We start from the raw sequence: 26,995 nt of genomic DNA, 5'->3' as shown, positions 1-26,995 counted from the left end.
ATACATAAAGTTTTAAAAAAAGTTCCAGGAGTTTCAGAATTTTTGTTTTATTTTGTCCCTCACCCTTAACACATGGTTCAGCACGTGTGGACACTTATCGGAATGTCATACGAGCAAGGAAAGCAGTGCTTTGATTTTTAAGTTATTTAACAATATTAATGAGTTAGGTAACAAGGAACAGTGTGACTACTGTTCATTGGAAACCAAAACATCAATCTTCTTAACTTATAGTGTTGGACCACAGGGCATGTCTTAGCGATTAATGACCAGTTGGAGGAGTAGATATCTCAATATATAGCTAAGGGCCATTAACCTCAACTGGTCATTAATTCACAGGAAATGTCCTGTACTGAGGTCATTATTGCTAATAAAATGAACACACGGAAAGTTTCCTCTCTTTTGCATGTGTACCTAAACATACATTCACATTACATGCATTGTTACATGTCATAAAAAAAGTAGTATTACATATGTCCAGAAGCTCAGAAAAACTAAACCTAATGAGAAATTTAATATACTTAATCTCTATATTCAACTAACCTTTCACTCTTTTTGGAGGGTATGGGTAGGTGGAAGGATACATGTTTGTGTGGCAAAGCTGTGGAGCTGCTGTGATCAGATACCCATTTTCTGCTAACATGTGGACATAGGGAAAAGTAAAAGAAACAGGCAAGTGGGATTAGAGAAGCACTGATGAATATGGATGCAACTAGTACATATGATCTAAGACCAAAGGCAGTGTGGAATAACAGCATCATTTGAGTCCTAATATTGTATATTAGCTACCAGAACAGGCATGAGGCACATTTAAGCATTAGGCCGAATCCCTCTTTGGTTTCCTCTCTCTTTCACTCCACTGGATTATGCTACATTGTCTCACCCTTTCCAGGCCTATCATGCTTCCAGCTTTTCAGGAACCCTTAACTAGGTATCGTTGTTACCTGGAAATGTCTCTTTTTGCTTCTTATTCACCTTTCTCTGTCCTCTATGAAGCTATCCTTGTCTTACTTAAACCTATATGATACTCCTTTGAGCTGCCTTCCATAGCATCTTAGAAATATCTCGATTTTAGCAATTATTTCATGATACTTTATTTGTATATAATCAACTGCTCCTTTCAAATAAGAATCTTATCTTTCTTCTCACTTTAATAAATCATTGGAGATGAGTTATGTTGTTAATGACCATAAGTATATGTGTATTATATATTCTTAAATGCATATTTTTATTTGCAAAAAAACAGTAAGTTTTTAAGGAGAATCTGTAACTCAAAGAATGCATCTGTGTTTTACTGGTGTAAATGTAAAATTGAAAATTTGCAAACATGCATTTCTTAAGACAGTAAGTAAATTAAAACTCACATAACTTAAAACTAATCCTGATAAATTTTTCTGTAGACCAGTTAAGTGACTCTGTTTTTTGCCAATAGCATATGCGTTTTCCTACTAGTTTTGAAATAATACAACTCTTTATTTTTTAAGAGTTTGTTTTAAATATGTTATTTACAGAAGGGCTTTATTAGTGTTTTATTTTAAAGTATATATTACTGAAATTTTTAAAACTAGAATTTTCATTAAGGACTGCTAATAGTGTAGATCTTTTTGGTCAGACAGACATTCCTGTTTTCTCTTAAATTATGTCATTAGGTGAAATCATCAAGAAATGTCAAGTAAATGTGAATAAAATACGTTATATGTGAATAAAATATGTTACGTGTGACACATTCACATATGTCAAGTAAATGTGAATAAAATATGTTATGTGCGGCCTACGATATTCTTAAATGAGTATCTAAATCAACTTGATTCTTTTCATTTGTAGTAATCTTCTAAATCAAAGAGGTAAATATGCATGGATTACACACAAAGAGAATAGTTTGGTACTTTCTACGGGTAATTAAAGTAACTGAGAAAATATACTTTATTAAGCATTCATATTCAACGTTTCATGAAGAAACAACATACAATTTGTAGTCTATTCTTAGAATGTTTGTCTTGTATAAAAAATTAATACATCCTTATATTTTATTTTATTTCACATTCCCAGATTGATCTTAACTTCTGAGATTTAAGGTAAGTTTAAGGAACCTTGATTCAAAGTCATTGAGGCATTTTAGTAAAGAGTTGATCTACCATAAGAAAAATACTCTTATTTAGACATTCTCTTAAAACTAAGCCATATAGACATAAAATATTTATTTTGATATTAAATAATTACAAAAATACTAAAGTATAATACTTTTTTATTATGGCTAAAGCTGTTACCAAGGAATTATTGGCACTTGAAGCAGGTACCACATCTGGAATCCTCCCAGGAAGTACTCATAGCAAGATACTTTCTGTGGGATATTTATTAGAAGATGTCGAGGAGAAAGAAGAGAAGTTGAAGACTGCATCAAGAATTGAAGGTCACTTGATTCTGCCATAATGAAAAGCACCTAAAGACTTAAGGGCTAAGGAGGCTGATTCAAGCTGAAGTCCAGAACAAATGTTTTAAGCCATCTCTTATTTGCCGCATGACCTTGAGAGAATTATCAAACCCTGTACCTCCGTTTCCACATCTGTAAAATGAGGAAAATAATTACCTATCTTTCTTGACTGCCATTAGAATTGATTAAAAAATAAACGGAGGCATATTAAAATTTATAAGAGTTTATTTGAGCAAAACTCAGTTTGAATTGCGTGGCACCAAACTGGAAGTTGTTAGGAGCACTCCACTGATAGGATATTAGGAGGAAGACTTACACAAAGAAAATTTCGGAAACAAAGAAAGGAAATTATTTTATTAGCTATAGCTTAAAGCCTAGTTAACTGGTTGTTCTTAGAGTTCTGAGTTCATAGCTTTGAGGCATTTATAGGCTGAGATTTTGTTTTATTAGGTAGGCTACCATGGCATTAGAGCCACCTCAGTCTAATGACCTACTTGTTTAATTAATTTAACAGCATTAAGTGATTTAATTTCTGTAACACACTTCTTAAAAAGTATCTGGTTCATGTAAATACTCAACGAATATTATTTGTAATTATTATTACCAGGCTTAGTTTGAAATATGTGTGTTTTGATTTACTTACTCCGTGTCTTAACAAAGACAACCAAGGCAGCTTGTTTATGGCAACCTAGTTAAAAACCGCCTCCTCTTATAAACCCTTTTATTTTACAGTTTGTTTTTATATTCAGTGCTGCCCTGTGTGGAGTAGTATAGGGTGCAGGTAAAATTGCCTTGTCCCAGGCCTAAAATCTATACTGGTGGCCCTGACCTGATATGTCCAGTTGTCCCAATTTTAGGTGAACTGTTAAAATATTTTTTTTGTCAGAAACGAACTCTCTCAAAATGACAGCTTTTATTAAATTTTGCTTAAGGATCTTTTCCTTTGAGGATGGTATGGGGAAAGTGTAGGCTTCTACCAGTATTCTTATCTGATGAAGAATTCATCAAGTTACAGAAAGAATTGGTCACTCCTATATTTGCATGAAACAAAACAAAACAAAAACTTTAGTAGAAGAATAGTTGCTAATTAACATAAGTAGTTGAATTTTTAGTTCTGTACTCATGTCCTCTGAGTAAAGCCAGATCTGAATTTTACTACTCAGTTCTGATTCGTTTCCCTTGCAACAATTTCTAAGAGCAGAACAAGAGAGAAGGAGCAAGTATTTTTTTAAATCTACATACATTCAGAAAATTATCATTTAGTAAGTGTAGGAAAATCTGCAAACTGCTATATTAATAGTTCTTTTCTTCTTTTTAGATTAAATTAACGCTGTTTGAAACAGAACATTGTTTTCATCATGATTGTTACTAAAGATGAGAGACCAAAGTCCAGAAACCATGATTTTTACCTTTTTCGTGCCCTGATGATGCTAAGCATGACCATGCTGTTTCTTCCAGTCATTGGAACGTCTAAGCAAAATATTCCACGACTCAAGCTAACCTACAAAGGTAAATGTGTCAGTGTTTTTCAGGTTGCCTTCTTTTATTTAGAAATGCATACTGACTTCAGTGAAATGTTTGTAGTATTGGCATCAGTTAATAATAAGATTATTATAGAATGCAAAGCCCACTGGTTCATTATTCTTGGTGAAGAAGATATACACCAAAACTGTTCATGTGTGCTTTTCAGTTCATTATTTAGAATTTTTAACTACTGATTAGCATAATTAGGAAATTTTGGTCAGCAAGTTGTAGTCAGTTTTTTTGGGCTATGCTGCGCAGCATGTGGGATCTTAGTTCCTCCACCGCAGATGGAACCCACGCCCCCTGCATTGGAAGCATGGAGTCTTAACCACTGGACTGCCAGGGAAGTCCCTGTAGTCAGTTTTATATTAAAATAAATCAATACCTATGTATGGTCAGGCCACTCAAGATAGCTGTTCTCTTGCTCTCTGTAAGTCCCGAGTTCAACCTGTGCCTGCTTCACCTATACCGTACTCACCTGACAGACCTTCCTACGTGCTTGCCCCATGCCCCAGCTAATGATCGTTCTAATTTTAGCCACCATGATAGCCTATCAAAGGGGCAGTTAGGGGCGGGCCCCTCTGCTGGTTTCCCTGGTAACTGATGAGCCAAACTGCCGTCAAATTCCCTTATAAGTGGTAACCTCCCCCTGCCCGTGGGAGTGAAGCCTGCCCGCTTTGTCCTGCTTCTCCATGAGCCGCATACGTCGTGGGGTGTTGCTCCAGAACCTTGCTTCAGACATGTAAGATTTCCCATCCATTAAACCTTTGATGTCTCTGTCGCTGACTCTGGGCTCTTTGGTCTTGAAGCTGGACAAGCACAAGCCTTGTAGGCCTGTGGTGTGCAGCTCAACAGCCTAAAAATAGAAAAAAATCGTTAATTCTATACAGCTGCTACTAATTTGTTGATCCTTAGTATTTTTTAAAACAGTAAGCTATCTTCAAAAATATTAAAAAACTAAAATACCTTTAATATCTCAAGCATATACATATTTTATTGTTTAAAAAATAGTCTGTGTGAAAAGCTTAAAATACAGAGAGGAGAAAACATTTAAGAAATGAAATCTACTAAGCTAATTGTTTTTAAATGTTTAAATTAGTATGAAAGCAAAGTTTATATGCTAATATGTGTTTATATGTAAGTGTAATATATCTATATATATCGAGAGAGAGAGAACAAGCCAAATTTCATGCTCAAAGATTTCTTTTTTTTTTTTTTTCTGTAATATCCCCTTGGCTTCTTTAATACCTAAATAATGAGAGGAATGTAGGGGACTCAAACTCCTTTATTCTGAACTTGGCGGGTAAAAATTATGCTGGCAGTTTTAATCTTTAAGACAACTTATTTTCAGCTCAAATTAAATATCAAAAATAAAAGTAAATTTGATGTCTAATGTAAGCTTAAGTGGAATTGTCTTACTTGACTCATTACACATTTCATGTTGGTATTTGTTTGGAATTTATACCTCATGAATTAAAGAGTTAAGGTAACATTATTTTTGAGTTTTTATGTTCTCGAATTTCTAGAGCAGAGACAACTAATCTATGGTTAAAAAAATTCAGGACATTGCCTTTGTGCAGTTGAGGGAAGGATCAAATGGAAAGGGATATGAGAGGAAACTTTCTGGGCTTATGGAAATGTTCTCTATCCTGATAGAGATATGGATCACCCAAGTATATAATATGGACTTTTCACAACCCATCATATTACACAAGTCAGATTTGTTTGCCTGTTTTCAAAATTTATCTTAAGAACAGAACAGAAAACAAGTATGAAAAGCCAAACAATAAAAAAAAAAAAAAGAGAGAAAGTTTGAAAATAGATTGAACGGAAAAAAAAGGAAATACTACCTGGTTTCTGTGATATAGTGAATAACACAAGAGCATTGCATTGATGAGGGTGGACAATGCAAAATAAATTAGACTTGGAAAAAAAGTTTAATCATAGTTAATCATTACTCACTGAGGATTCATCATGAGCAAAGCATTGGTATAAGGAATATGTGTGAATTATGTCCTTTTACCCTCATCACCACCCTGTGAGGTGGGGATTATTATCACCTGCCTATAAATGAGGTTAATGAGGTACTGAGAAATTAAGAAATTAAGGTCTCAAATTAGTTGGTGGCTCAGCTCCTGAGTCAGCCCCATGTTTTGGAGAGCCTGGGTGCCTAATCATATTTCTCACACCCTAGACAAGAGCAGCAGTTCTTCCCTGAGGCACTTACCTACGGAAGTGAACTTTAAAGTTGACAGAAGCATCATGCTGATATTTGACTAACTGATTATATGATTTCAATTGTCAAAATTAAATGGAGTTGAAGAAGACCACACGCTTTTGGTAGCCAAAAGAGATTTACAGATTTTGATAATCTTATGGGAAAAAGGAAGATTGTCATTGTGCTAATTTGTGTTCATAATCAAAATTTTATGTGAGTGACTGTAAAATATTAACTCAAATGTGGTAACTTGATCATTAGAAAATAACAAATCAGTTCCTAAAAATAAAAAAATTAAAAAACTAATTGTATGTAGCTGCTGCTAATTAGTTTATCCCTAGTTAGAGGGGTTTTTATTGGTATGAATCTATGTTTTTGTATTAATACTTGGAATCAACCATATAAGAGTTCAAAATCCTGTTTTATTTATCTCTCTATAGATTTTCACTCTTTCTAGCACCTAGCACTTATATAAAAGGAGAACTGGTATAAATGTTGGATTAAATGCAATAAGAACTATTTTTGGATGGTTCTTATATTTAGTATACTTTCCAAATGTTATATTTTTTAGATATTTATCTACACGTAGATTATCTACTGATACATGTCAAAAGTAGTAACAAAGACTGAATGCAGGGAAGGAATTTTAAAAATCTCTCAACTCACCCTCAGTACACACACACACACACACGCACACACACACACACACACGCGCACACACACTCCCTCCTCACCCCCTCTACCCCTTGTCTCCCCTTTCTCCTCTCCTCCCTCCCCCTCCCTTTCTCCTATAGCGTCCTGTGGCTGCTGTTAGCCATTCATTGCCAGATTATATGCTAATAATAGAGTAACGATCTTGGCTAGGAGAATTACTGACAATGCTTACAGAATATTCCTCTTTCCACCTATAAGAATTTGGGGGCTTTTCTTCGGAAATCATCAGTTCAGCACTATGAAGTAAGTATGCATTAACCATACACTTGGGAGAATTTCAGCAGTTTACCTAGCCACCTGTTCTCTGCCATATCTGAGAGCGTTAAAGGAAAGTAGTTCAAATCCTGATGTAATAGTTTTTAAAAGTAGCCTATTCCTGAATAAATGAAGTTATAGCATAAAAATCACTGCTAACTTGGGGTTATGATGAGGAAAATTCTTACCTCTGTGAGTTAGGAATTATTACCCTGTGAGGTAATAATCACAACTCTCCTTTGGCATTTTCTCTTCCTCTTATGACTGACTAATGAGTGAAGATCACCTAGTATCACCCATTGCTTAGTTTTGAGGGAGTCTAAAACTTCATGCTTGGCATTAAAATACTGCCAGAATGTGAGGTTAGAAAAAATCAGTCAAAATGAAAAATTAACTGTATTTTCAAAAATAATTCATTTTTATGGGCACAAAATCAGCTTTGCTTTCCATGACTCAAGCTTCCTTAGGTGCAGACCAGAGATACAGCCAGTATCAGTAGAGTTAGCTACTTTAAACAGCTGCAAGATTATTTTGAGGGATTTCTTAAAGGCCAACAGAAATATAATAACCATTTTATCCAAAGAATGCTCTTTGATAAAGACTTAGCTTTGAACCTCTGAATCCACAGGAGCTTGTTTGGTTCTATTGTTGTGTAAAGAGATTTCCCCTCAGTTGCATATTTTGAATTCTTGCACATTTATGCATACTAAATCAGTTTCTTGAATAACAAGTAAGGAAACTTAGAGGTCAGGATGTTCTGTATTTCTGGGTTTTGTTTTATAAGGGTAATATGTATATACGGCCTTACAAGGTGAGCTTCTCACAGTGACTTGTATGTTTTATACTGCAGATGTAGTAAATACAACTTTTGAAAAATGACCAACTTCAGTCTTGCAATTACTGTAAACATTTTTTTGTATTATAAATCATCATGAAGGAACTCATGAGGGTTAAGGATATTTATACTCAGGAATCATTAGTACCTGCAATGGTATTTGTTTGGAAAACTCCTAAAGACGAGATAGGTAACATAGCTAAAGAGGGAATGGGCAAAAACTTTGAAAAAGGAAGAGAAAAGTCACTGTCCCCCTTGAATCTCTTTACCAGATAAGGAGGCAAACAATAAACAGGTAAACAGATGAAGGTTATTTCAAATAGTGGGAAGTTCTATCAGGAACATCAAACAGGAGACTGCATCCAGGACCCTACTTAGACTTTAGGACACTATGAAGAACCATCATTTTTATACCCATTTTATAGATAAGAAACATGAGGTTAGAACCTGAAGGCCTTGCCCCAAAGCTAGAAGCTGTTAAGTGGCAGAACTAACTTGTGTGTTTTCATCTCTCTAGTTCCAGGCCCATGTTCTTGTCACCTTGTGCCCTTGAGGGAGACATTGCATGTTCAGGAACAGAAATATCAAGATATATATATTAAAAAAATACAAGGTTTCATTATTACATCTTTGGCAGTATGCTCTTCTCAGTAACTACCAATAGTACTAATTATTTTTTGCTCCTCCAAAACTTACATCTTTTCATAGAAAACTGGAAATCATCTTTAAAATTTTTATCTGCTATTGTATAACTAAACATTAGTGCATTTGATAGAATAGTTCTTTATCTTGTTTGAGTCTTCTGAGGAATGAGTGGATAAGTCTATATATTTTTCATTATTTACAAATGACTCTATTTAGCTGTGAAATGTGGCGTGCCTCAAGTAGAGATTCATGGCCATTTGACTCATCTAACTTGTTTGATTTGACTAGTTTTGTATAAGTTCTGTTATCTCGATTGAGTATAGCAGTGAAGAAGGCAGGTTCTGAAGCCAAACTGCTTATTAGGTCTTACCTGCTGTTACTAGTTGTGGGATATATGGATGTTTATTTTATGTACTGCAGTTTTCCAAGTGCATTAATTTATTTAATTCTAATGAGGTAGTTGTGAAGATGTCTTGATCCGTGTAAAGCACGTAAAACAGTGTTTGGCATAGTAAACATTTAATAAATGCTGTCAGTTATTAATTTTTGTGAAACACTATTATCTTGCTAGATATTAATGGTTGTTCCCAGACCAGAGTTTTCCCTATATAACCAAGTTTGAAAAATATTACATAGTTTCCTCCTGGGGAGTTACAGCATATATTAAAATTGCTTCTGTTTACTCTCAAACATTTTCTACTAGGGTTAGTTTCCCTCAGTCCAGTACCACCCACAGATTGTGAATTTATTGAAGGTACTTTCCAGTATTTTTATCTTCATGGTCTTCTAGTAGTTAACAAGCCATTAGGTCGTTATTGACTTTGATAAGAGTAGTGTCTTTGAGTGGTTGATAGCCTTCAGCGTGGGTTAAAAGGAATCATAAAATCATTCAGGAGTTCCTTTCTAAAGTGGACATTTTTGTTGTCAAATCAATGAGAAAAGAAGATGACTTGCTCTGAATATCTCTCCTTAAGTTCATAGTAAAGAAGCATTATCAATCTAATAGTAAGAATTCCCATATATTTTCTTCTATAGAGAAAGTCATTGCTGATTTAATTTTTAATGGACTCACTTGTTTTCCCAGATGTATTTTCTCTAAACTGAGGCTGTGTGTGGGACTGGGCCTTCGTAGGTTTAAGAGCTCAAGGATAATATTATTGTGTATTTGATATTCAGCTCTCAGTGGTTAGTAACAATAGTTTCTGATGCCCACTGTTTCCAGCCCCATGCTGGCAACAAGGGGATATATTAGCAAGTAGAAGAGGCAAAACTCCCTGGCATCATGTAGTTTATATTCTGATACAGAAAGGTAGACCATACATAAGTACATTACACAGCAAGATGGAAGATGATATGTGCTATGGAGAAAAATGAATCGGGAAAGTTGATTGGTGGGGGTGTAGTAGTCAAATATGGTGCTCAAGAAAGAGCTCACCCAGAGAGTGATGTTTTCAGATACTTCAAGAAATTTTTGTTGCAAGTCATGCAGCTACTCAGGAAAGGAATATTTTTGGCAAAAGGAACAGCAAGTGCAAAAGTCCTGAGGTGGAAAGGTGTCTGGCATGTTCAAGGATCTTAAAGAAGACAGTATGCCAAAAATAAACCAATGGAATGGGAGAAAGAAGAAAATTGATTAAATCAGAGAGTTAATAGGAGGGAAGAAGGATTAGATCCTGTCACTGTTGCCATTGTTAAAACGTTGGTTTTTAGTCTGAGTATTATGGGAATCCATTGGAGAATTTTGAGCACAGAGGTGACATGGTCTGACTTTCATTACTATAGGATCACTCTGGTTTCTGTACTGTGTGTGCACTGAAAGGGAGAGATCAGGGAAATAAGGAGCCAGATCTGAGAGGACTGTAATAATCCAGGTGAGAAATGATGGTCTATGAGCCAGACTAGTTGCAGTGGAGGTAGGAGAAGATATGAAGGTAGAGCCAACAGAATTTGTTGATGGATTGGATATGAAGTAAGAGAGAAGTCAAATCTGACTCCATGGTTTTTTTGTTTGTTTTTGATCTAAGGATGGGGTTACTATTAATTGAGATGGCAGAGATTGTGAAAGAATGTTGTGTGGGAAGATCAAGTAGACATATTCATTTGAGAAGGCTATTAGATATCTAAGTAAGATGCCTAGAAAGCACTGGAGTATATCATTTTTGGAGTTTATAGGTGATGTCAATTGGAGATACGAATTTGGCAGTTAGCATAGAGAAAATTTTAAATCCGTGAAATTCTGTGAGATGACTAAGGGATATAGAAAATTTAGAGGATTGAGTTCTGGGATACTCTTAAGTCAGGAAATTAGTGAAAGGAGGACTGAGCATCTAAGTGAACTAAGAGAGGTGCCCAGGTATGTAGGAGAAAAATCAGAAGTTGTGGTGTAGAGAAAGTTAAATGAAGAAAGTAAGGAAAGGGGCTATCAGCAGTGTCATATTCAGCTAAAGTGTCACGAAAGATAAGGAAAAATTAACATTAAATTTAACAACAGAAGTCTATTGTTGACCTTGATAAGAGCAGTGTCTTTAAGTGTGGGAGCCAGAGCACAACTAGGATGGATTCTGAAGAGCATGGGCTCGGGGGAACTGGAGGCAAGTGTAGACAATTCTTTCAAGGAGTTTTCCCATAATAGAGACATGGGCAGTAGTAGCTGGAAGGACAATGAGATCAAGAGACTTGTTTTTTTCATGAGCTAAACAACAGCATATTTATTTGTTAATTGAAATAATCTAGGAGAGGAATAATTAATGATTCAGGAGAAATGTGGGATAATTCATACACTCTTGAAGAAAATAATGATTTTTTCCCCCTCTAAAATCAGGCTACTTTTAGAACATATGTTAATAAAACTGGCTTATTTTGCATAATAAACTATTGTCTGGTTCATTATCAGTGTCAACTGTTGTGTAGGTGGAAAGAGAGGTTAAACAGATATAAAAATATATTCAGTTTGATATATTGATATAGGTTTGTAAGTACTACCTATGTTTAGAAAATTGTTATGTAAGGATTTAGAAATAAAACTTCAGAAAGATTAAATAATAACGTCAGAGTCACTTAAGTAGATAATTAAAAAGCTGATCCAAGCCTTCTGCATTTCAGTACAATAGTGTTTGTACTACAACTTGCCTGTATCCAACACTGTGATTTAGTAATGATTAAAATCTATTTAACACTATGTAGATCATTCTTCTAAACATGATTGATCTGTAGAGGTTCACAGAGTGGTAGAAGTTACCTAATAATATATGGTAACATATGATGTAATATTGCCATACAAAAATATAATATAAAAAGTGTTCCTGGAATTAGGAACATACATAAAAATCACTGAGGCCTATGTGGTCAGCAGTGTCCTCCTGGCAGGGTGAAGGAGAGCTACATCATGAGACACTTGAATTGCATCCTTGTTACGCATAAATATGGAAGGAACTTATAAGGGCATAATTTAAGTAAAGGCAGATTTTTCTGGGATTAAACCCAGTCCACTATTTTTTGGTTAAAATAGGTTTCTTTGTATATAGTTGGTTTACTATTCTGTAAATTATTGAGGAGATAAAATTTTTTATATACAATTTCTTGTTCTATGACTTCACTTACCTAAAATTTGGCTCTAATTTCTTGGGTCTTATTAAAGGATTTTTTACAGTGAGATTCTTTCAGTATAAATGTAAAAGTATAAGTTTACAGATATTTTTAAAATGAATGTCATTGGGTCTTTTTAACAGAAAATTTGGCAAATGCCTCTCTCTTTCTTAAGAACTTGTAATATACATTTTGCATATTTCTGAGTCCTTTCAACATGCTGTTTTAATCCTATTAATTCAAAAGAGGCATAAATTAAAGCTAAAGTGCTTTTTACTTAGAAAGAAAGATACTCATAAAGAGGTTTATTTCACTAAAGCCAAAGTGAGCCAGACACAGTCTAGAAAATAAGATAAATATTTCAGTAATCCCAATGGAATGGTAAAGTGGAGGAAGCAATAGAAGTGAACTTGTCTGTGGGTATGTTCCATAAAAACAGTAAGTAGAATTGTTTTGAAAAAAAAAACCTTGCTTTTCTAAGTAATGGTAAATCTTAAAATATAAAATACAGCTGTAATGGGTGATAGGGCTTAGAGTTAGAAGACCTCGATAGGTTTTAGCTTTCTCTGCCATGTACTGTTCTTGTACCATTAGAACAGTTGTTTGCCCTTTCTGAATCTAGGTTTTCTCATCTGGAAATTAATGATAATCCTTTGGTTAAGGATCAAATGAAATAATAGAGAAAAAGCTCCTTGGAAGTTATAAAGCACAAATGGATATTATGATAGGCTTCAAAGAGAGACCAGACATAATATATTACTGAATTAATTGAAGTAGGATGTGAAGAAAATTCAAGGTCTTTAAGAATATATTTAGGCATCTTGGATACAATTTCTCCTGCCACACATAACAGGACATTTATTTGAAAGTCAATTAATAAATCATAACTTGTCATCTTTACATTTTCCTTCCAGGTTAATGCATATTAAATGAATGTACTTCTCTTCTTTGTATGAGAAAATGGAGGGGAAAATGTTTTATATGTCATTGGTTGAAACTAAGTAGGTTATTTATCACTTATAGCAATTAAGTTAGTTATAAGTTAATCACATTGGTCACAGCTGTACGTCCCTAACTTATTCTAACAATGTAGTATTGTAGAGGAAAAATAATAATAATTTGGCTATTTTTCATAAATTAACACATCATCATATAAGGGTTTGAGATAAACTGTAGTGTGGAGAAGAAAGAGAGTGCAGCACTTCAAGGCAATTGGGGCCACAGTGTTCTTTAGCTTTTCTACTCCAGCTTTGGTTCAAGGACCAGTAGCACCAGCATAATTTGAGAGCTTGTTAGAAATGCAGAATCTCAGGCCCCCTCACAGACTTCTCAGTGAGAGTCCATTTTTTAGCAAGAATCCCAGCTGATCTGAATGCATATTAATCTTGAGAAGCACTGCTTTTAGAGTGTTTTATTTCCAACTCCCTCCTCTTCCCACCGCCCTCTCCTCCATCCTCCCACCCCCAACACACACAGGAGCATTTGGATATCACAACAGGAATCTCTTATGATTGCAAAGCATTAGAGCCACGATTGGGTCTCCAAATGGCACATTAACCTCTCTGAATTATTAATAAGCCTGTAATAAATCCTGGTTTAGATGGAAGGTAGATAAACCAACATAAACAAGAATCACTAGAGTTTGAAAAATCATCAGTTAAATGTTTGTTAGACTTCTTATGTGAAAGAAGAGATGATGAATTTCAGCAATGATTTAGACATTATTCTTGTCCGCAAGGGCTTCTAGTCTTTTTAAGGGACAAAATAACTGCAAAAAGATTGATGCCATAAGATTAGGGTAAATAAAACCAAACATTTCAAAGAATTTTGGAGGAGGATGGGTGTGAAATTGAACTTTGAACGTTGGAAGAAATTTAGAGTTTATTGAATAAAGTATATGTTGGCATTGGAGGATTTTGATCATGAAATTCTATCTTAATTCTAATTTAAGGGAAAAAAACAGAATAGACAGCATCATGTGGGAGAGATTGGGGGAGCAGGGAACAAGGTTGTTTAGGAGCCTGTTATAGTAGTTTTGAGAAGCAGTAATATGGCTCTTAGCCTGGCTGATGATAAGAATAAATGTTTGAGGAAAAAGAATAGATAGTTTGCAGAGGAAATCTATAAGGCTTTAAATTTACCTGGAAGTTGATGTGAGGGAAATGCAATATACTTACAGGTAGCAATTATTTAAATAGGGGAATAAAGGGTAAGGAAATAGGGAAGACGAACTAAAAACGATTCTGTTATCTTGAGCCTGGGAACTAGGTCATGTCATTAAAGTCATTATAGTCAGTAGGACCAGGTGGTTGGGGGGAAAATGACAGTACCAAGCAGGCTACTGGAAATTCTGAGCTGTGACTTGCGAGAGGCAGTGGGGTTTTAGGTGTCTATTTTGAATTCATCAGCAGAGAACCAACAATTTATGGGAAACTATAAATGGAAAACATGACCTCATTGTTTATGCCCTGTAATGCTGACTGAAATTAAGGAAGACATTATTCTGTGACTGTATTTTGAATATCCCTCTTGGAAGTCCATAAGCATATTCTGATGCAAATTCTGTGCACACCTCTACAGCATTATCTTCCTTGGGTAAGCTAGAGGACCCTTTCTGGAGAAAACCTAGAGAAAAGTTGCACAGATAACTGACATCTGTTTGTTCTGAATGAAAAGCCAAAAGGAAATTTTCCTGAATCAGTGGAAATTAATGTTCAGATCAGATGTCACACTGAGTGCCCAGCATGATAAGTGAAAAACAAAACAAGACATATTCAGGCCAATTATTTTAAGTTTTATAATAGCAAGAGTGAGGAGGTAAAAGGAAAAACAGAAGACATTCAAAAGCTTGGGACACTGATGGCATGAGACTTCTAAAACATAACTTTGGAAGCCGGAGGATAGTATATAAATGCCTCAGCTCTCTGAGGGTGAAAGCTGTTCAGCCCAGAATTCTATAGTTAGCCCAATTATCAACAAAGGTAAATTAAAGACATTTTCACACATGGAAAATTTCAAAAATATGTCACAGTCACTCTTTTTTAGGAAACTTCTGGAGATGTGCTCACCAAAATAAGAAAATAAATCAAAGAGGAAAGACATGGGATCCAGGAAAAGTGAGTTTCATACAAGGAGAGTGGTAGAAGGAAGTTTGAGGAAGCTATTCCTCAGGCCAGAGAATAGACAGTCCAGATTGGAGCAGGAGGAAGAAAGGGCCAAGAGGGGATGTTTCCTGGAGGAAAACAAAAAACAATCTGACAGAATTTCATTTGAAAATTTTATGGAGACATTTTTCAGAAGGTGTGGAAAGTTTTGATCATGATCTTAAGGAAGTCTAAGCAAATGTCACAATTGGGAAATTATTAACAAAAGCAACATTTTTTTTTCAAGAAAGTATAATCAGAGAACAATTACTTTTTTTTTAACATCTTTATTGGAGTATAATTGCTTTACCATGGTGTGTTAGTTTCTGCTTTATAGCAAAGTGAATCAGCTATACATATACATATATCCCCATATCTCTTCCCTCTTGCGTCTCCCTCCCTCCTACCCGACCCCTCTAGGTGGTCACAAAGCACCGAGCTGATCTCCCTGTGCTATGTGGCTGCTTCCCACTAGCTATCAATTTTACATTTGGTAGTGTATATATGTCCATGCCAATCTCTCACTTTGTCCCAGCTTACCCTTCCCCCTCCCTGTGTCCTCAAGTCCATTCTCTAGTAGGTCTGCGTCTCTATTCCCATCTTGCCCCTAGGTTCTTCATGACCATTTTTTTTTTTGATTCCATATATATGTATTAGCATATGGTATTTGTTTTTTTTTTCTCACTCTGTATGACAGACTCTAGGTCTATCCACCTCACTACAAATAACTCAATTTCATTTCTTTGTATGGCTGAGTAATATTCCATTGTATATATGTGTCACATCTTCTTTATCCATTCATCTGTCGATGGACACTTAGGTTGCTTCCATGTCCTGGCTATTGTAAATAGAGCTGCAATGAACATTGTGGTACATGTCTCTTTTTGAATTATGGTTTTCTCAGGGTATATGCCCAGTAGTGGGATTGCTGCATCATATGGTAGTTCTATTTTTAGTTTTTTCAGGAACCTCCCTACTGTTCTCCATAGTGGCTGTATCAATTTACATTCCCACCAACAGTGCAAAGTCCATCTGGTCCTGGGCTTTTGTTTGTTAGAAGATTTTTAATCATGGTTTCAGTTTCAGTGCTTGTGATTGGTCTGTTCATATTTTCTATTTCTTTCTGGTTCAGTCTTGGAAGGTTGTGCATTTCTAAGAATTTGTCCATTTCTTCCAGGTTGTCCATTTTATTGGCATAGAGTTGCTTGTAGTAATCTCTCACGATCCTTTGTATTTCTGCAGTGTCAGTTGTTACTTCTCCTGTTTCATTTCTAATTCTATTGATTTGAGTCTTCTCCCTTTTTTTCTTGATGAGTCTGGCTAATGGTTTATCAATTTTGTTTATCTTCTCAAAGAACCAGCTTTTAGTTTGATTGATCTTTGCTATCATTTCCTTCATTTCTTTTTCATTTATTTCTGATCTGATCTTTATGATTTCTTTCCTTCTGCTAACTTTGGGGTTTCTTTGTTCTTCTTTCTCTAATTGCTTTAGGTGTAAGGTTAGATTGTTTATTTGAGATGTTTCTTGTTTCTTAAGGTAGGATTGTATTGCTATAAACTTCCCTCTTAGAACTGATTTTGCTGCATCCCATAGGTTTTTGGTTGTCGTGTTTTCATTGTCAGTTGTTTCTAGGTATTTTTTGATTTCCTCTTTGATTTCTTCAGTGATCTCTTGGTTATTAAGTGGCTTATTGTTTAGCCTCCCTGTGTTTGTATTTTTTACAGATTTTTTCCTGTAATTGATGTCTAGTCTCATAGCGTTGTGGTCGGAAAAGATACTTCATACCATTTCAATTTTCTTAAATTTACCAAGGCTTGATTTGTGAAACAAGATATGATCTATCCTGGAGAATGTTCCATGAACACTTGAGAAGAAAGTGTATTCTGCTGTTTTTGGATGGAATGTCCTATAAATATCAATTAAGTCCATCTTGTTTAATGTATCATTTAAAGCTTGTGTTTCATTTTTTTATTTTCATTTTGGATGATCTGTCCATTGGTGAAAGTGGGGTGTTAAAGTCCTCTACTATGATTGTGTTATTGTCGATTTCCCCTTTTATGGCTGTTAGTGTTTGCCTTATGTATTGAGGTGTTCCTATGTTGGGTGCATAAACATGTACAATTGTTATATCTCCTTCTTGGATTGATCCCTTGATCATTATGTAGTGTCCTTCTTTGTCTCTTGTAATAGTCTTTGTTTAGAGAACACTACTTTTCAAAGTAGGGAAGAATATTTACCTTGTGATAGTAATGGAATGATTAAATATTGCTTTTATAAGAATGGACATATCGTAATGTTAGGAGCTTGGTTGGAGGGAAAGAGTTGGCATAAGAAAGCTAGAACTCTCAACTTCTATAAACAGGAATTCAGTGGAAATGTCTGAAAATGATGTTTTAAAAGGTAGTAGTACATACATATTATTTGTATATATGAAAATAAATAGCAAATAAACTACTAAATGTGTTAATATGGAGTCTAGATTAGAGGTGGACAGAGGATCGGAGAAGAGGCAGATAGACTTATATACACCTTTTAACTTTGCTTTTTGATATGTGTATATTTAACTTCAATTAATATAGTTAATTTAAAAAGTAATATTGTTATAAACTATTGTTTTATTTTAAGTTATTGTCACAACTCCTTGCCCCGTACATTAACTTGTGGTGATCTTAGCTTGAGGAATTATTTGCTCTTGTCATATTTGTCTTGCTATTTAGAATCAGTAATAGATGGTGTATTAAGGTATGACTTTTCTAAGTTTTTTAGAACTTAAATACACATACTAGATTGAAAACAAACTCATATTCACTTGTGACATGGTGTTTTGATTTTAAATATACCTTGAAATTTGAAAAGGGAGGAATTCTCAATACTTTGAAGGGAATTAAGAAAATAATTGTCAAAGTAGAATCTGTCTTTCCCAGAATTACCCTCTCAACTATTTCTGAGGCAGTTTATTCTATTATTGAATTGTTCTTCTGGAAATGTATCAGTTGTTTATAATGTTAGCCATTTTATAGGTCAGTAGGAAAATTTATCATGGCCAAGCTTTTGAGAATTTAAAACAATTCATTCTTACTCAAAGTAAGAATTTAAAAGGGACCCATAATCGTAAATTATGAATCTTACATGTGATGGATTATATAAAGTGTCTACTGTTGAAAGCTAGCCAAAGAAGAAGAAACCTGTTATTTAAATGCATGGATGTAGTTGAAAATGTGATGGTATAAAATTACCACACTCCTATTCCATCCACATCCTGTCCTGGAAAGAATGTAGCTTGATGATTAATAGGCTTTATTTGTTCCTAATTTATGTTTCCCTATGTGGCATCATCTGATTTATTATTGATATAGATAATGTTCTGTCTAAGACCTAATGAATAGAATGATTTCCAACATTCCATTGCAGATGAGCAAATGAGAATTTCATTTTTTTTCTTTCTGATTTGAACTTGCATTTGTAAGGTAGGGTTAGACTTTTCACCTAGGAAAATATAAAAATAATATAATATACGCCTATAATTTAGTCTTTTGTTGGCAGTTTAGCTTTGAATAACATTCTTTATACATTTGATATTGTTTGAGCAGTTAGCTATGGAGACTAAAGGTACTTAAACAGAGAATAAGTGGTATGTTTGATAGGTGGAAGTGAGCCATCTTGGTGACCAAGGTCTTTTCATATGATCTCAAACCTCAGAAAACCAATTGAAAGTCAGGTAGGGCCAATTTAAGATGAGTTCACTTTCCAAAGGTTAAATCCAAGAAAGAATTCTTCCCTTGCCTCAGACCAAAAGCGGGAGAGACAAATACAGGTTCACAGAGAGCCAAAGGGACTCAGTGAGCCACAACATTAGGGACTAATTTTCATTTTGCGATGAGCAGTTTGCTCCCTTTACTCAATTCCGGACCCAAACTGAGAACAGGCTTTGGGAGTTGGGGGATGGTAAGGGTGTTTTGGTAGCCAAAACATTTATGGGAACTATGGGATGAAGGAGTTCCTTAGAAAGAATCTTGGGAGACTGACGGTTGGCATGGAAGCCCAGGGAATTCAGAGATCAAGGGGGAGAAGCTGAATTTATGGGGAAGGCAGGAAAAAAAACTCCTTTCCTTCTTTTGTTTCTTTTTGGGGGGTGTTCGTCTTTGTTTTTGGGTGGTTCGCGGGCCTCTCACTGTTGTAGCCTCTCCCGTTGCGGAGCACAGGCTCCGGACGCACAGTCTCAGCGGCCATGGCTCACGGGTCCAGCCGCTCCACGGCATGTGGGATCTTCCTGGAATGGGGCACAAACCCGTGTCCCCTGCATCGGCAGGCGGACTCTCAACCACTGCACCACCAGGGAAGCCCTCTTTTCCTTCTTTATTTAGACAGTTTTGCAGAGAAAACACTGGAGATGTGACTCTATTCAAGAACCCTCAGAACAGCCCTACTGATATAATGGCTATTTCCTTGAGGAAAAAGGAGGGGCAGGTGGGGCAAGAATTTGTGCTTTTGTGCTGAATATTCTGAGATGGTAGGGAAAGGTGACAGGGTATTTTTTTGGGGGGGATTGTTTGTTTCTTTTGCTTTTTTTTTTTTTTTTTTTTTTGGCAAGTGCCGAGTCCTAACCACTGGACCACCAGGGAATCCCCAAGGTGACAGGGTTTTGGTCTGGATTCATTGTTGGTTGTAAGCTTTCTCTGCTGAGAAATTCTACTGGAAATTGACTTTTCTCAAAGGTGATTTTATTTTTACCCCATGAAATTGTGCCTTTAATAACTTTGATTTTCTTCTTTAAAAAAAGGTCTTCCTGTGAAGTGTTCTTTAAAGGATGTGGGAAGCCATTTTTTAGCTATGTAGTCTTCTTGTGAGAGAGATTGTCAACTCCACCCAGTTTAGAATTTCTGTCAATAAATGCAGGAATTCAAGGGTTTGGGATTTTATTCATTTAACAGTGAAACATTGAGGAAGTCTGTGCTGCTTAATCCTAAATTTATTAGATTCAGTGTGACTGACCACTCCTTTCCTCTCTGGGGTAGCGAGGAAGACTGTAGAGCATCAGGTCAAATGTTTCTTCAGGCTGAATGAACAATTATATGAAGGGACACTAAAAGGGAGATACAAAGAATTCTTTTCAGAACAAGCATTTATTTCAAATAGGAGCAGGAACTGTGGGATCTTCAGTCTTGCCCTCACATGGAAGGGCATGTGGCTGTAGGTGAGGGGATTCATTGCTGCTGTATTTTGCCATGAAGAGAAAACTGGTTTTGTGAAGCCCACTTAACCATTTTGGACTTCACTGAATTGGTAACAGAGGAGTCAAACAGGTTTATTGAGAAGATCTCCCTTTAGCTCTAATTGCTGTATACCATATTTCTGTTCTTCCCAAAGGTTAGAGACTACCTGCTCCAAAGAACAGAGCAATGGCCTGGAGTAAATAGATGAATGACAGTTTGTTACTTGATACGTTGTCCATTTTAACAAAGTTCAATGTTAGGTTCTAATGCCCTAGAACTCAAGGATTGGAAGGTGATCAGGGACCATTTAATTTCTCTACCCACTGTACTGGCGAGAATTATGTTATTTGGCTTTTGCTAATGGAGACACAGAGAGGAAGTTCTTTCTATTTTACTATTAAAAATATTTAACAGTCTACTACTTTAAGTACTGTTGTCCTTTGTCACAAGTATATTCTTGGGACTTCCCTGGTGGTCCAGTGGTTAAGACTCTGTGCTCCCAATGCACGGAATTAACCCCAGGGCATGGGTTTGATCCCTGGTCTCGGAACTAGGTCCTGCATCCCGCGTGCCACAAGGCGTGGCCTAAATAAATAAATAACTAGATAAATAAAGTTTCCAGCCACTGGAAAAAAAATGTATATTCTCATTTTTGTTGTGGATGAGCATATTCTCCCCACTAGGCTGTGAGGTCCACGAGAGTGGAACTTGTTATCAGTCGTTGGAGCATGTGCACAGTACCCGGCGATCTTAGATGAGTCAGTTGTTTGCTTTCAAAAATCTAGTTTTATGAGGGTAGAGACTTACTTTGTTGTATTAGAAATGAGAAATTATTCTAAATATGTTATTAACTGTATGTGGGAGACATAATTTACCTGTGACTTCTGGTAAGATATCAGGAGATGTTGATGAACTCTGGACATACTCTACAACAATGAACACATACATACAAATATAGGAAAATACCATGCTGTTTATAGGAGTTTTGAACCTCAGAACCGTCCCGTTGCTCTGCAGTGGTTTATTGATCATGGATTATGAACATCTGGTCTGTGTCATCCTTCAATTAAAATCCATGATGTGAATGATTTCCATAGTTAAACTAGTGGAGTAAATGATGAATCATAACTTTGCTGTGTTTATTTCAGAAATAATCAGCTGTAGATTTTTCAAGAATGTATTGAGAACAAGAGTGGGAATTTGAGGGCCTGGGTGGTTGAGTGAGATTACAAACTGAGAACAAGGTGATAGGACAATGAATTGCTAAAAGAACAGCTAGAAGGAGTGATTATGGTAGTTTCGGTCAAAGGTTTAGGTAGATAGAACAAAGAATGCATTTAGGACCTAGAAGTCTGAGGAAAGGTGGGGCTGGCTAAGTAAGTACAGAGCAGGCCCTATCTGAATGGCATTTGTGAAGCCATTCACCCCACCACCAAAGGGGGAAAAAAAACAAGACGGAATTTCTGTTTAAAAGGATTATAAACTGTGGACAGTCTTAAAAATCACGTGCCTGAGACTTGCCAGTTTAAGAAAAGAAAAAATAAAGCTTTGAAATATATTGCCAAATTGTTAGTCTTTAACTTGCATGAGTTTGCAGCCTGCACAGCTAGCATCCATATCTGGTTCCTGAAACCCTGGGAGTGTATCAGCTTTAGGTGTTAAGATTCAGACTCTGGATTTAACTTTCTTTTTCTAGGCTTTTGTTGATGATCCCGTGGAAACAAAAATGACTTTGCTTGGTTTGGCAGAAATGCAAGAAAGATAAACTGTTTGGGGAAGAGGGAACCTGTTCCAATCCCTGTCCCAAGGTCTTTTCAGAATGTGTGCATCAGCCTGAGAAATTTTCATATGTAATGCCTAAGTCTAGTTATTTAGTTTGGCTACAAAGCATCTGGGAAGAATGCTTTAATCGTTCTGATGCTAACATTGTTACAAGGCAACGTTAAATCATTTTGAAGTGATAATGCTTCAGGTTAGTCACTATTTTTGCAGCTGTTTTTCCTTGTCAAATTTGTTTGAAACTAAAACCAATAGAATTAATTACGGTAAAAGAAAATAAAGCAAATGATGGCCTCAACTTTATTTTTCTCACTGTTTGCGTAGAGACGGAAAATGAGACACAAGATTCTTAAATGTCGTCCTCTTCCCATTAGCACTGCCATAATTCAGGGACTCACCACATTTCAGAAACTTCTGGGGAGCCTCTCTGCCCCCATCTTTCCTGATTCTTGTCCATCCTGAACACTGCAGCCAGACTTATTTTTGTAATACTCAGCTATAGTCTCTGTCACTTTTCCTGCACAAAATACTTTAGTGGCTTTCAGTTACCTACATAATACCCGACCTCCGCAGCCTGCCATCTTATGCCCTAATTACCTGGAGGCATCCTCACTTCTTACCGCCCCTACCACTTCTCTCTGTTCCAGCATACTGAACTACTGCATTTCCCCAAATTTATTAAAGTGCTTAATTTGTCTCAGACTCTGAGATACGTGCTGGGGTTTCCAAGATAAGTAAGGCCTGGTCTTGGCCCTGAAGGAACTCATACCCCATAGTAGGAGATGGCATTAAACATTCAGTATGTAAGTATAATATACGATGGTGTGTACCCTTGTACATTCTTGTACTCTTCTGCTTGGAATAAACTTTTCTTTATGTTTTTCCTGTAAAGCTTCTGTCTGTCCTTCAAGACTGTTCACAAGTATCACCTTTTGTAAGGTGATGCACGATCAATTACTTGAAAGATTTGTTAACATTTTGTATACACTTGTATTATAATTTATTGTACTTATGTTGTATCGTCTATGCATAAGTTGTATTGTCTATGTGTATCTATTTTCTCAGGGATCTGTGAGCTCCTTGATGGTAGGACTCAGCCATTCCACAACCTTAAGCAGCATGTTCAATACTTGGCACGTACTAGAAGCTTATAAATATTTGTGGGCAGAGTAGCTTTTTAATGTTATTCCAATATTATTTTAAAAAAACATAGAGCTGTTCTAATCTTCATAAGTCAGATTTAATGGAAGATGAGATAATACTTGTTAATAGAACTCATTTGGCCCAAACCAGAGTTTAATATTCAAAGTAACTGTTAATTTGTTGTTGTTGTTGTTTTTTGTGGTACACGGGCCTCTCACTGTTGTGGCCTCTCCCGTTGCGGAGCACAGGCTCCGGACGCGCAGGCTCAGTGGCCATGGCTCACGGGCCCAGCTGCTCCGCGGCATGTGGGATCCTCCCGGACTGGGGCACGAACCCATGTCCCCTGCATCGGCAGGTGGACTCTCAACCACTGCGCCACCAGGGAAGCCCACAGTTAATGTTTTTTGAACTTTTCCTATTTTCAAGGCATTGTTCTAAGAACTTTATATAAATTACCTCCTTTAATCATCATGAGAATTATGAGTTGGAAAATATGACTTCTTTTTATAGACTTTAAATAGAGTTTAAAAAATACATCATTATTATAATAGCTGATAGTTACATAGCACTTCCTTTGTGCTAGGCACTATTCTAATGCCTATGTTTACTCATTATTCCTCACACCTACGTGATTTATTACATAGTTTCTATTAATTATTATCCTCACTCTATACATGAGAAAACCAAGGCACAGAGAGTTTAAATTTGTTGTCCTCGATCACACAGCCAGAGTTGCAAAACTAGGATATGATGCAGCTGATCTGGGCCTAAAGCTCACACTCTCGCTTATTAGGCTTAGCCATGTTTCATTTTGTAATTAACATTGCAATGCATATTTCAAAATAGTTGATTATAGTCTATGGACACTTGAAATAGTATGGATTTATAACCTAAAACCTACTTTCCTCTATTAGTTGGGTCAAGATATCCTTTTGGAAATCCCTTTACATACTTTCCATTTTGCCCATTTCATTCTTAGTTAAACAAGGGAAAATCCCATGGACGATACAGAATTCCCTGATTGAATAAAGGTTTGTGTGAAATGTTTTCCCTTTTTAAGGCTTTACATCGTATCTGTCTTGTCTGTTCTCTTGGTTCCATTCTTTTCCCTTCTGTTCTACTTTGCGATCAATATGGAATATTTACTGAATATCAGCCCTGCAAAAGTAGGCTTATTACTACATTTGAAGATGCTAAAATATATTATCCCATTGTGTCTCTGGTCTGAAAAACGATTAATGTTTTATTTAACTTTAGTAGAAAAATAATTCGTGTAGAGTTAAAACTTCGATCCAGGGTCCACAAAGCATGATTCATAAATATTAATAAGACATTTATGTTTGGTAAAGCCACACTCACTTGAGAATTCAAATAGTATCGTGTCTTCTTCAGCATATGACCTTTTAGTTTGTCAAAACTAAGACAAAAAATCTATCTCAGTGGCTAAAAGAAGTAACATTTAACCATTGTAAATTAGAAAAGTAGAGTGACAGGAATTCTCAAAAACATGAAATAGTAATAAAGCCCACAGTTGATGGATGGAATATATAGGCTTTAAATTTAAGGGACTCAAATATCCATTTTACAGAGATTGAAAACTGCCATTACACATTTTGGAAGCATCTTGATGCCTATTTCTAAGACATCATCTCTTTTTACTTTTCTCATCAATTGATAATGAATTGCTTGAACGTAATGATTTAGTTTTAAAGTCCAGTAACATATAATGGACTTTAATAAAAGTGATGAGTGATATTATTATCTTATTGGTATTTAATAGTCTAGGGTTGTAGAAAATTAGAGGGTATGTTTTGTACTTGGGGTGAAACATATTGAAAAGATTTGGGCTCCTGTAAACTCAGACCTAAATTTATTTATTTATTTTGTTTGTTTGTTTTTTTGTTTGTTTGTTTTGGCCATGCCACATGGCTTGCGGGATCTTAGTTCCTTGACCAGAGATTGAACCTGGGCCCTCAGCAGTGAGAGCACGGAGTCCTAACCACTAACCCTCAGACCTAAATTTAAATAGGAATCTGTTCATATCACAATTATAACTGAAACAAAGAATTAGTCCTGGTAACAAACCAAAGATAAATGGAGACTGGGACTGAGGCTATTTTATCAGCTTTGCCACCATAGTTTTGTGACTTTAGGGCATGTGGCTTCATCTTGATGGAATTAAACGCCTCCATTTATAACATCATGAATTTGCATTAATTGATTTTTAAGGTCCCTTCTTGCTTTATAATTCTGATTCCATCACTGGTTCAGGATCACATCTCCTTCAGAATCCATGGCTTCTTTGTTTACATCTTGCTGTATATGTGAAATAGGCACTGTGTAATCTTCCAGACATGGGGTCAATCTGAACACTATCAAAAGCAGAAGGGAAAAAAAAATGCCTGAGATTTATCACACACTTAGTTTGCTGCTTACTTTGCATACATTGATAATTTGATCACTTTGCAAATCTTACTGTAGGTAGGTAGATGCTTTAATTTATAACTTAAGAAGGCAGGGACTTCCCTGGTGGCACAGTGGTTAAGACTCTGCTTGCCAATACAGGGGACACAGGTTCAAGCACTGGTCCAGGAAGATCCCACATTCCGTGGAGCAACTAAGCCCATGCACCACAGCTACCTGGACACCACAATGAAGAGTAGCCCCCGCTCACCTGCCACAACTAGAGAAAGCCCATGTGCAGCAATGAAGACCCAATGCACCCAAAAATAGATATAGATTTACTTTAAAAAAAGGTATTTTGAAAAAAGGTAAACAGCGTTGTGAGAAATTTTGCATTTATGCTTTTGTATTAACATGTTTTATATTCATTTTTGATAATATAAACATTATGTCAATAAAATACAAATATAATAAGTTGAATCTCTTGCTAAATGAGTATGTGCTAAAAACTGTATATTGTTTTCATATACTGAAATTGGAGCTTTCATGCTGTGTATATGCATTTACAAAGTGGAACAGTGTGTGTATGGAGGCAAATAAAGATTTTGCTTATTCAGAACTTTTTATTTCTTTTTATCCTTCTTTTACTTCCCCGTAGACTTGCTGCTTTCAAATAGCTGTATTCCCTTTTTGGGCTCATCAGAAGGACTGGATTTCCAAACCACTTTGTTAGATGAGGAGAGGGGCAGGCTGCTGCTGGGAGCCAAGGACCACATATTCCTGCTCAGTCTGGTTGACTTAAACAAAAATTTTAAGAAGGTCAGTTTATTTCTATATAGTTGACTGGATGCATTTATTTTCATCTATGCCCTTTTCCTTTTGTTTTAAATGATTCAGTGTCAAATGCAGTAGGTCATTTACATGTCAAAAAAGAACATGTTAACAGGACTTATTGCCTCTGATGCCTGTTTTTGGATTTTTATGGATTTAAGTACAAGAGTGAGTGTAATACTAAAACCTTTGAAAATCTGAATGAAAGGCATAAAAAGTTAGTAAATGGATAATACTTTACATAACAGAAATGCAAAGTTTTGGATTTAAAAGCTGGA

The 26,995-nt window shown here is 35.9% G+C and overlaps 1 protein-coding gene across 2 annotated transcripts in view; it reads left to right on the top strand.

The window, feature by feature from the left end:
- Positions 1–26,995, top strand: part of SEMA3D (semaphorin 3D) — a 215,510-nt gene that overhangs the window by 72,878 nt on the left and 115,637 nt on the right. Inside the window, exons 3-5 of one of the 2 annotated variants that reach the window (XM_060108186.1) lie at positions 2,047–2,072; positions 3,747–3,937; positions 26,545–26,705. In XM_060108186.1, coding sequence (XP_059964169.1) covers positions 3,787–3,937; positions 26,545–26,705 — 312 coding nt within the window. In that variant the 5' untranslated portion in view covers positions 2,047–2,072; positions 3,747–3,786. The remainder of the gene's footprint in view (positions 1–2,046; positions 2,073–3,746; positions 3,938–26,544; positions 26,706–26,995) is intronic. The other variant, XM_060108187.1, reaches the window with a different exon arrangement.

This window comes from Mesoplodon densirostris, chromosome 9 (assembly GCF_025265405.1).
Source record: "Mesoplodon densirostris isolate mMesDen1 chromosome 9, mMesDen1 primary haplotype, whole genome shotgun sequence".
NCBI lineage: Eukaryota > Metazoa > Chordata > Mammalia > Artiodactyla > Ziphiidae > Mesoplodon > Mesoplodon densirostris.
This window is presented reverse-complemented; position numbering and strand designations above follow the sequence as displayed.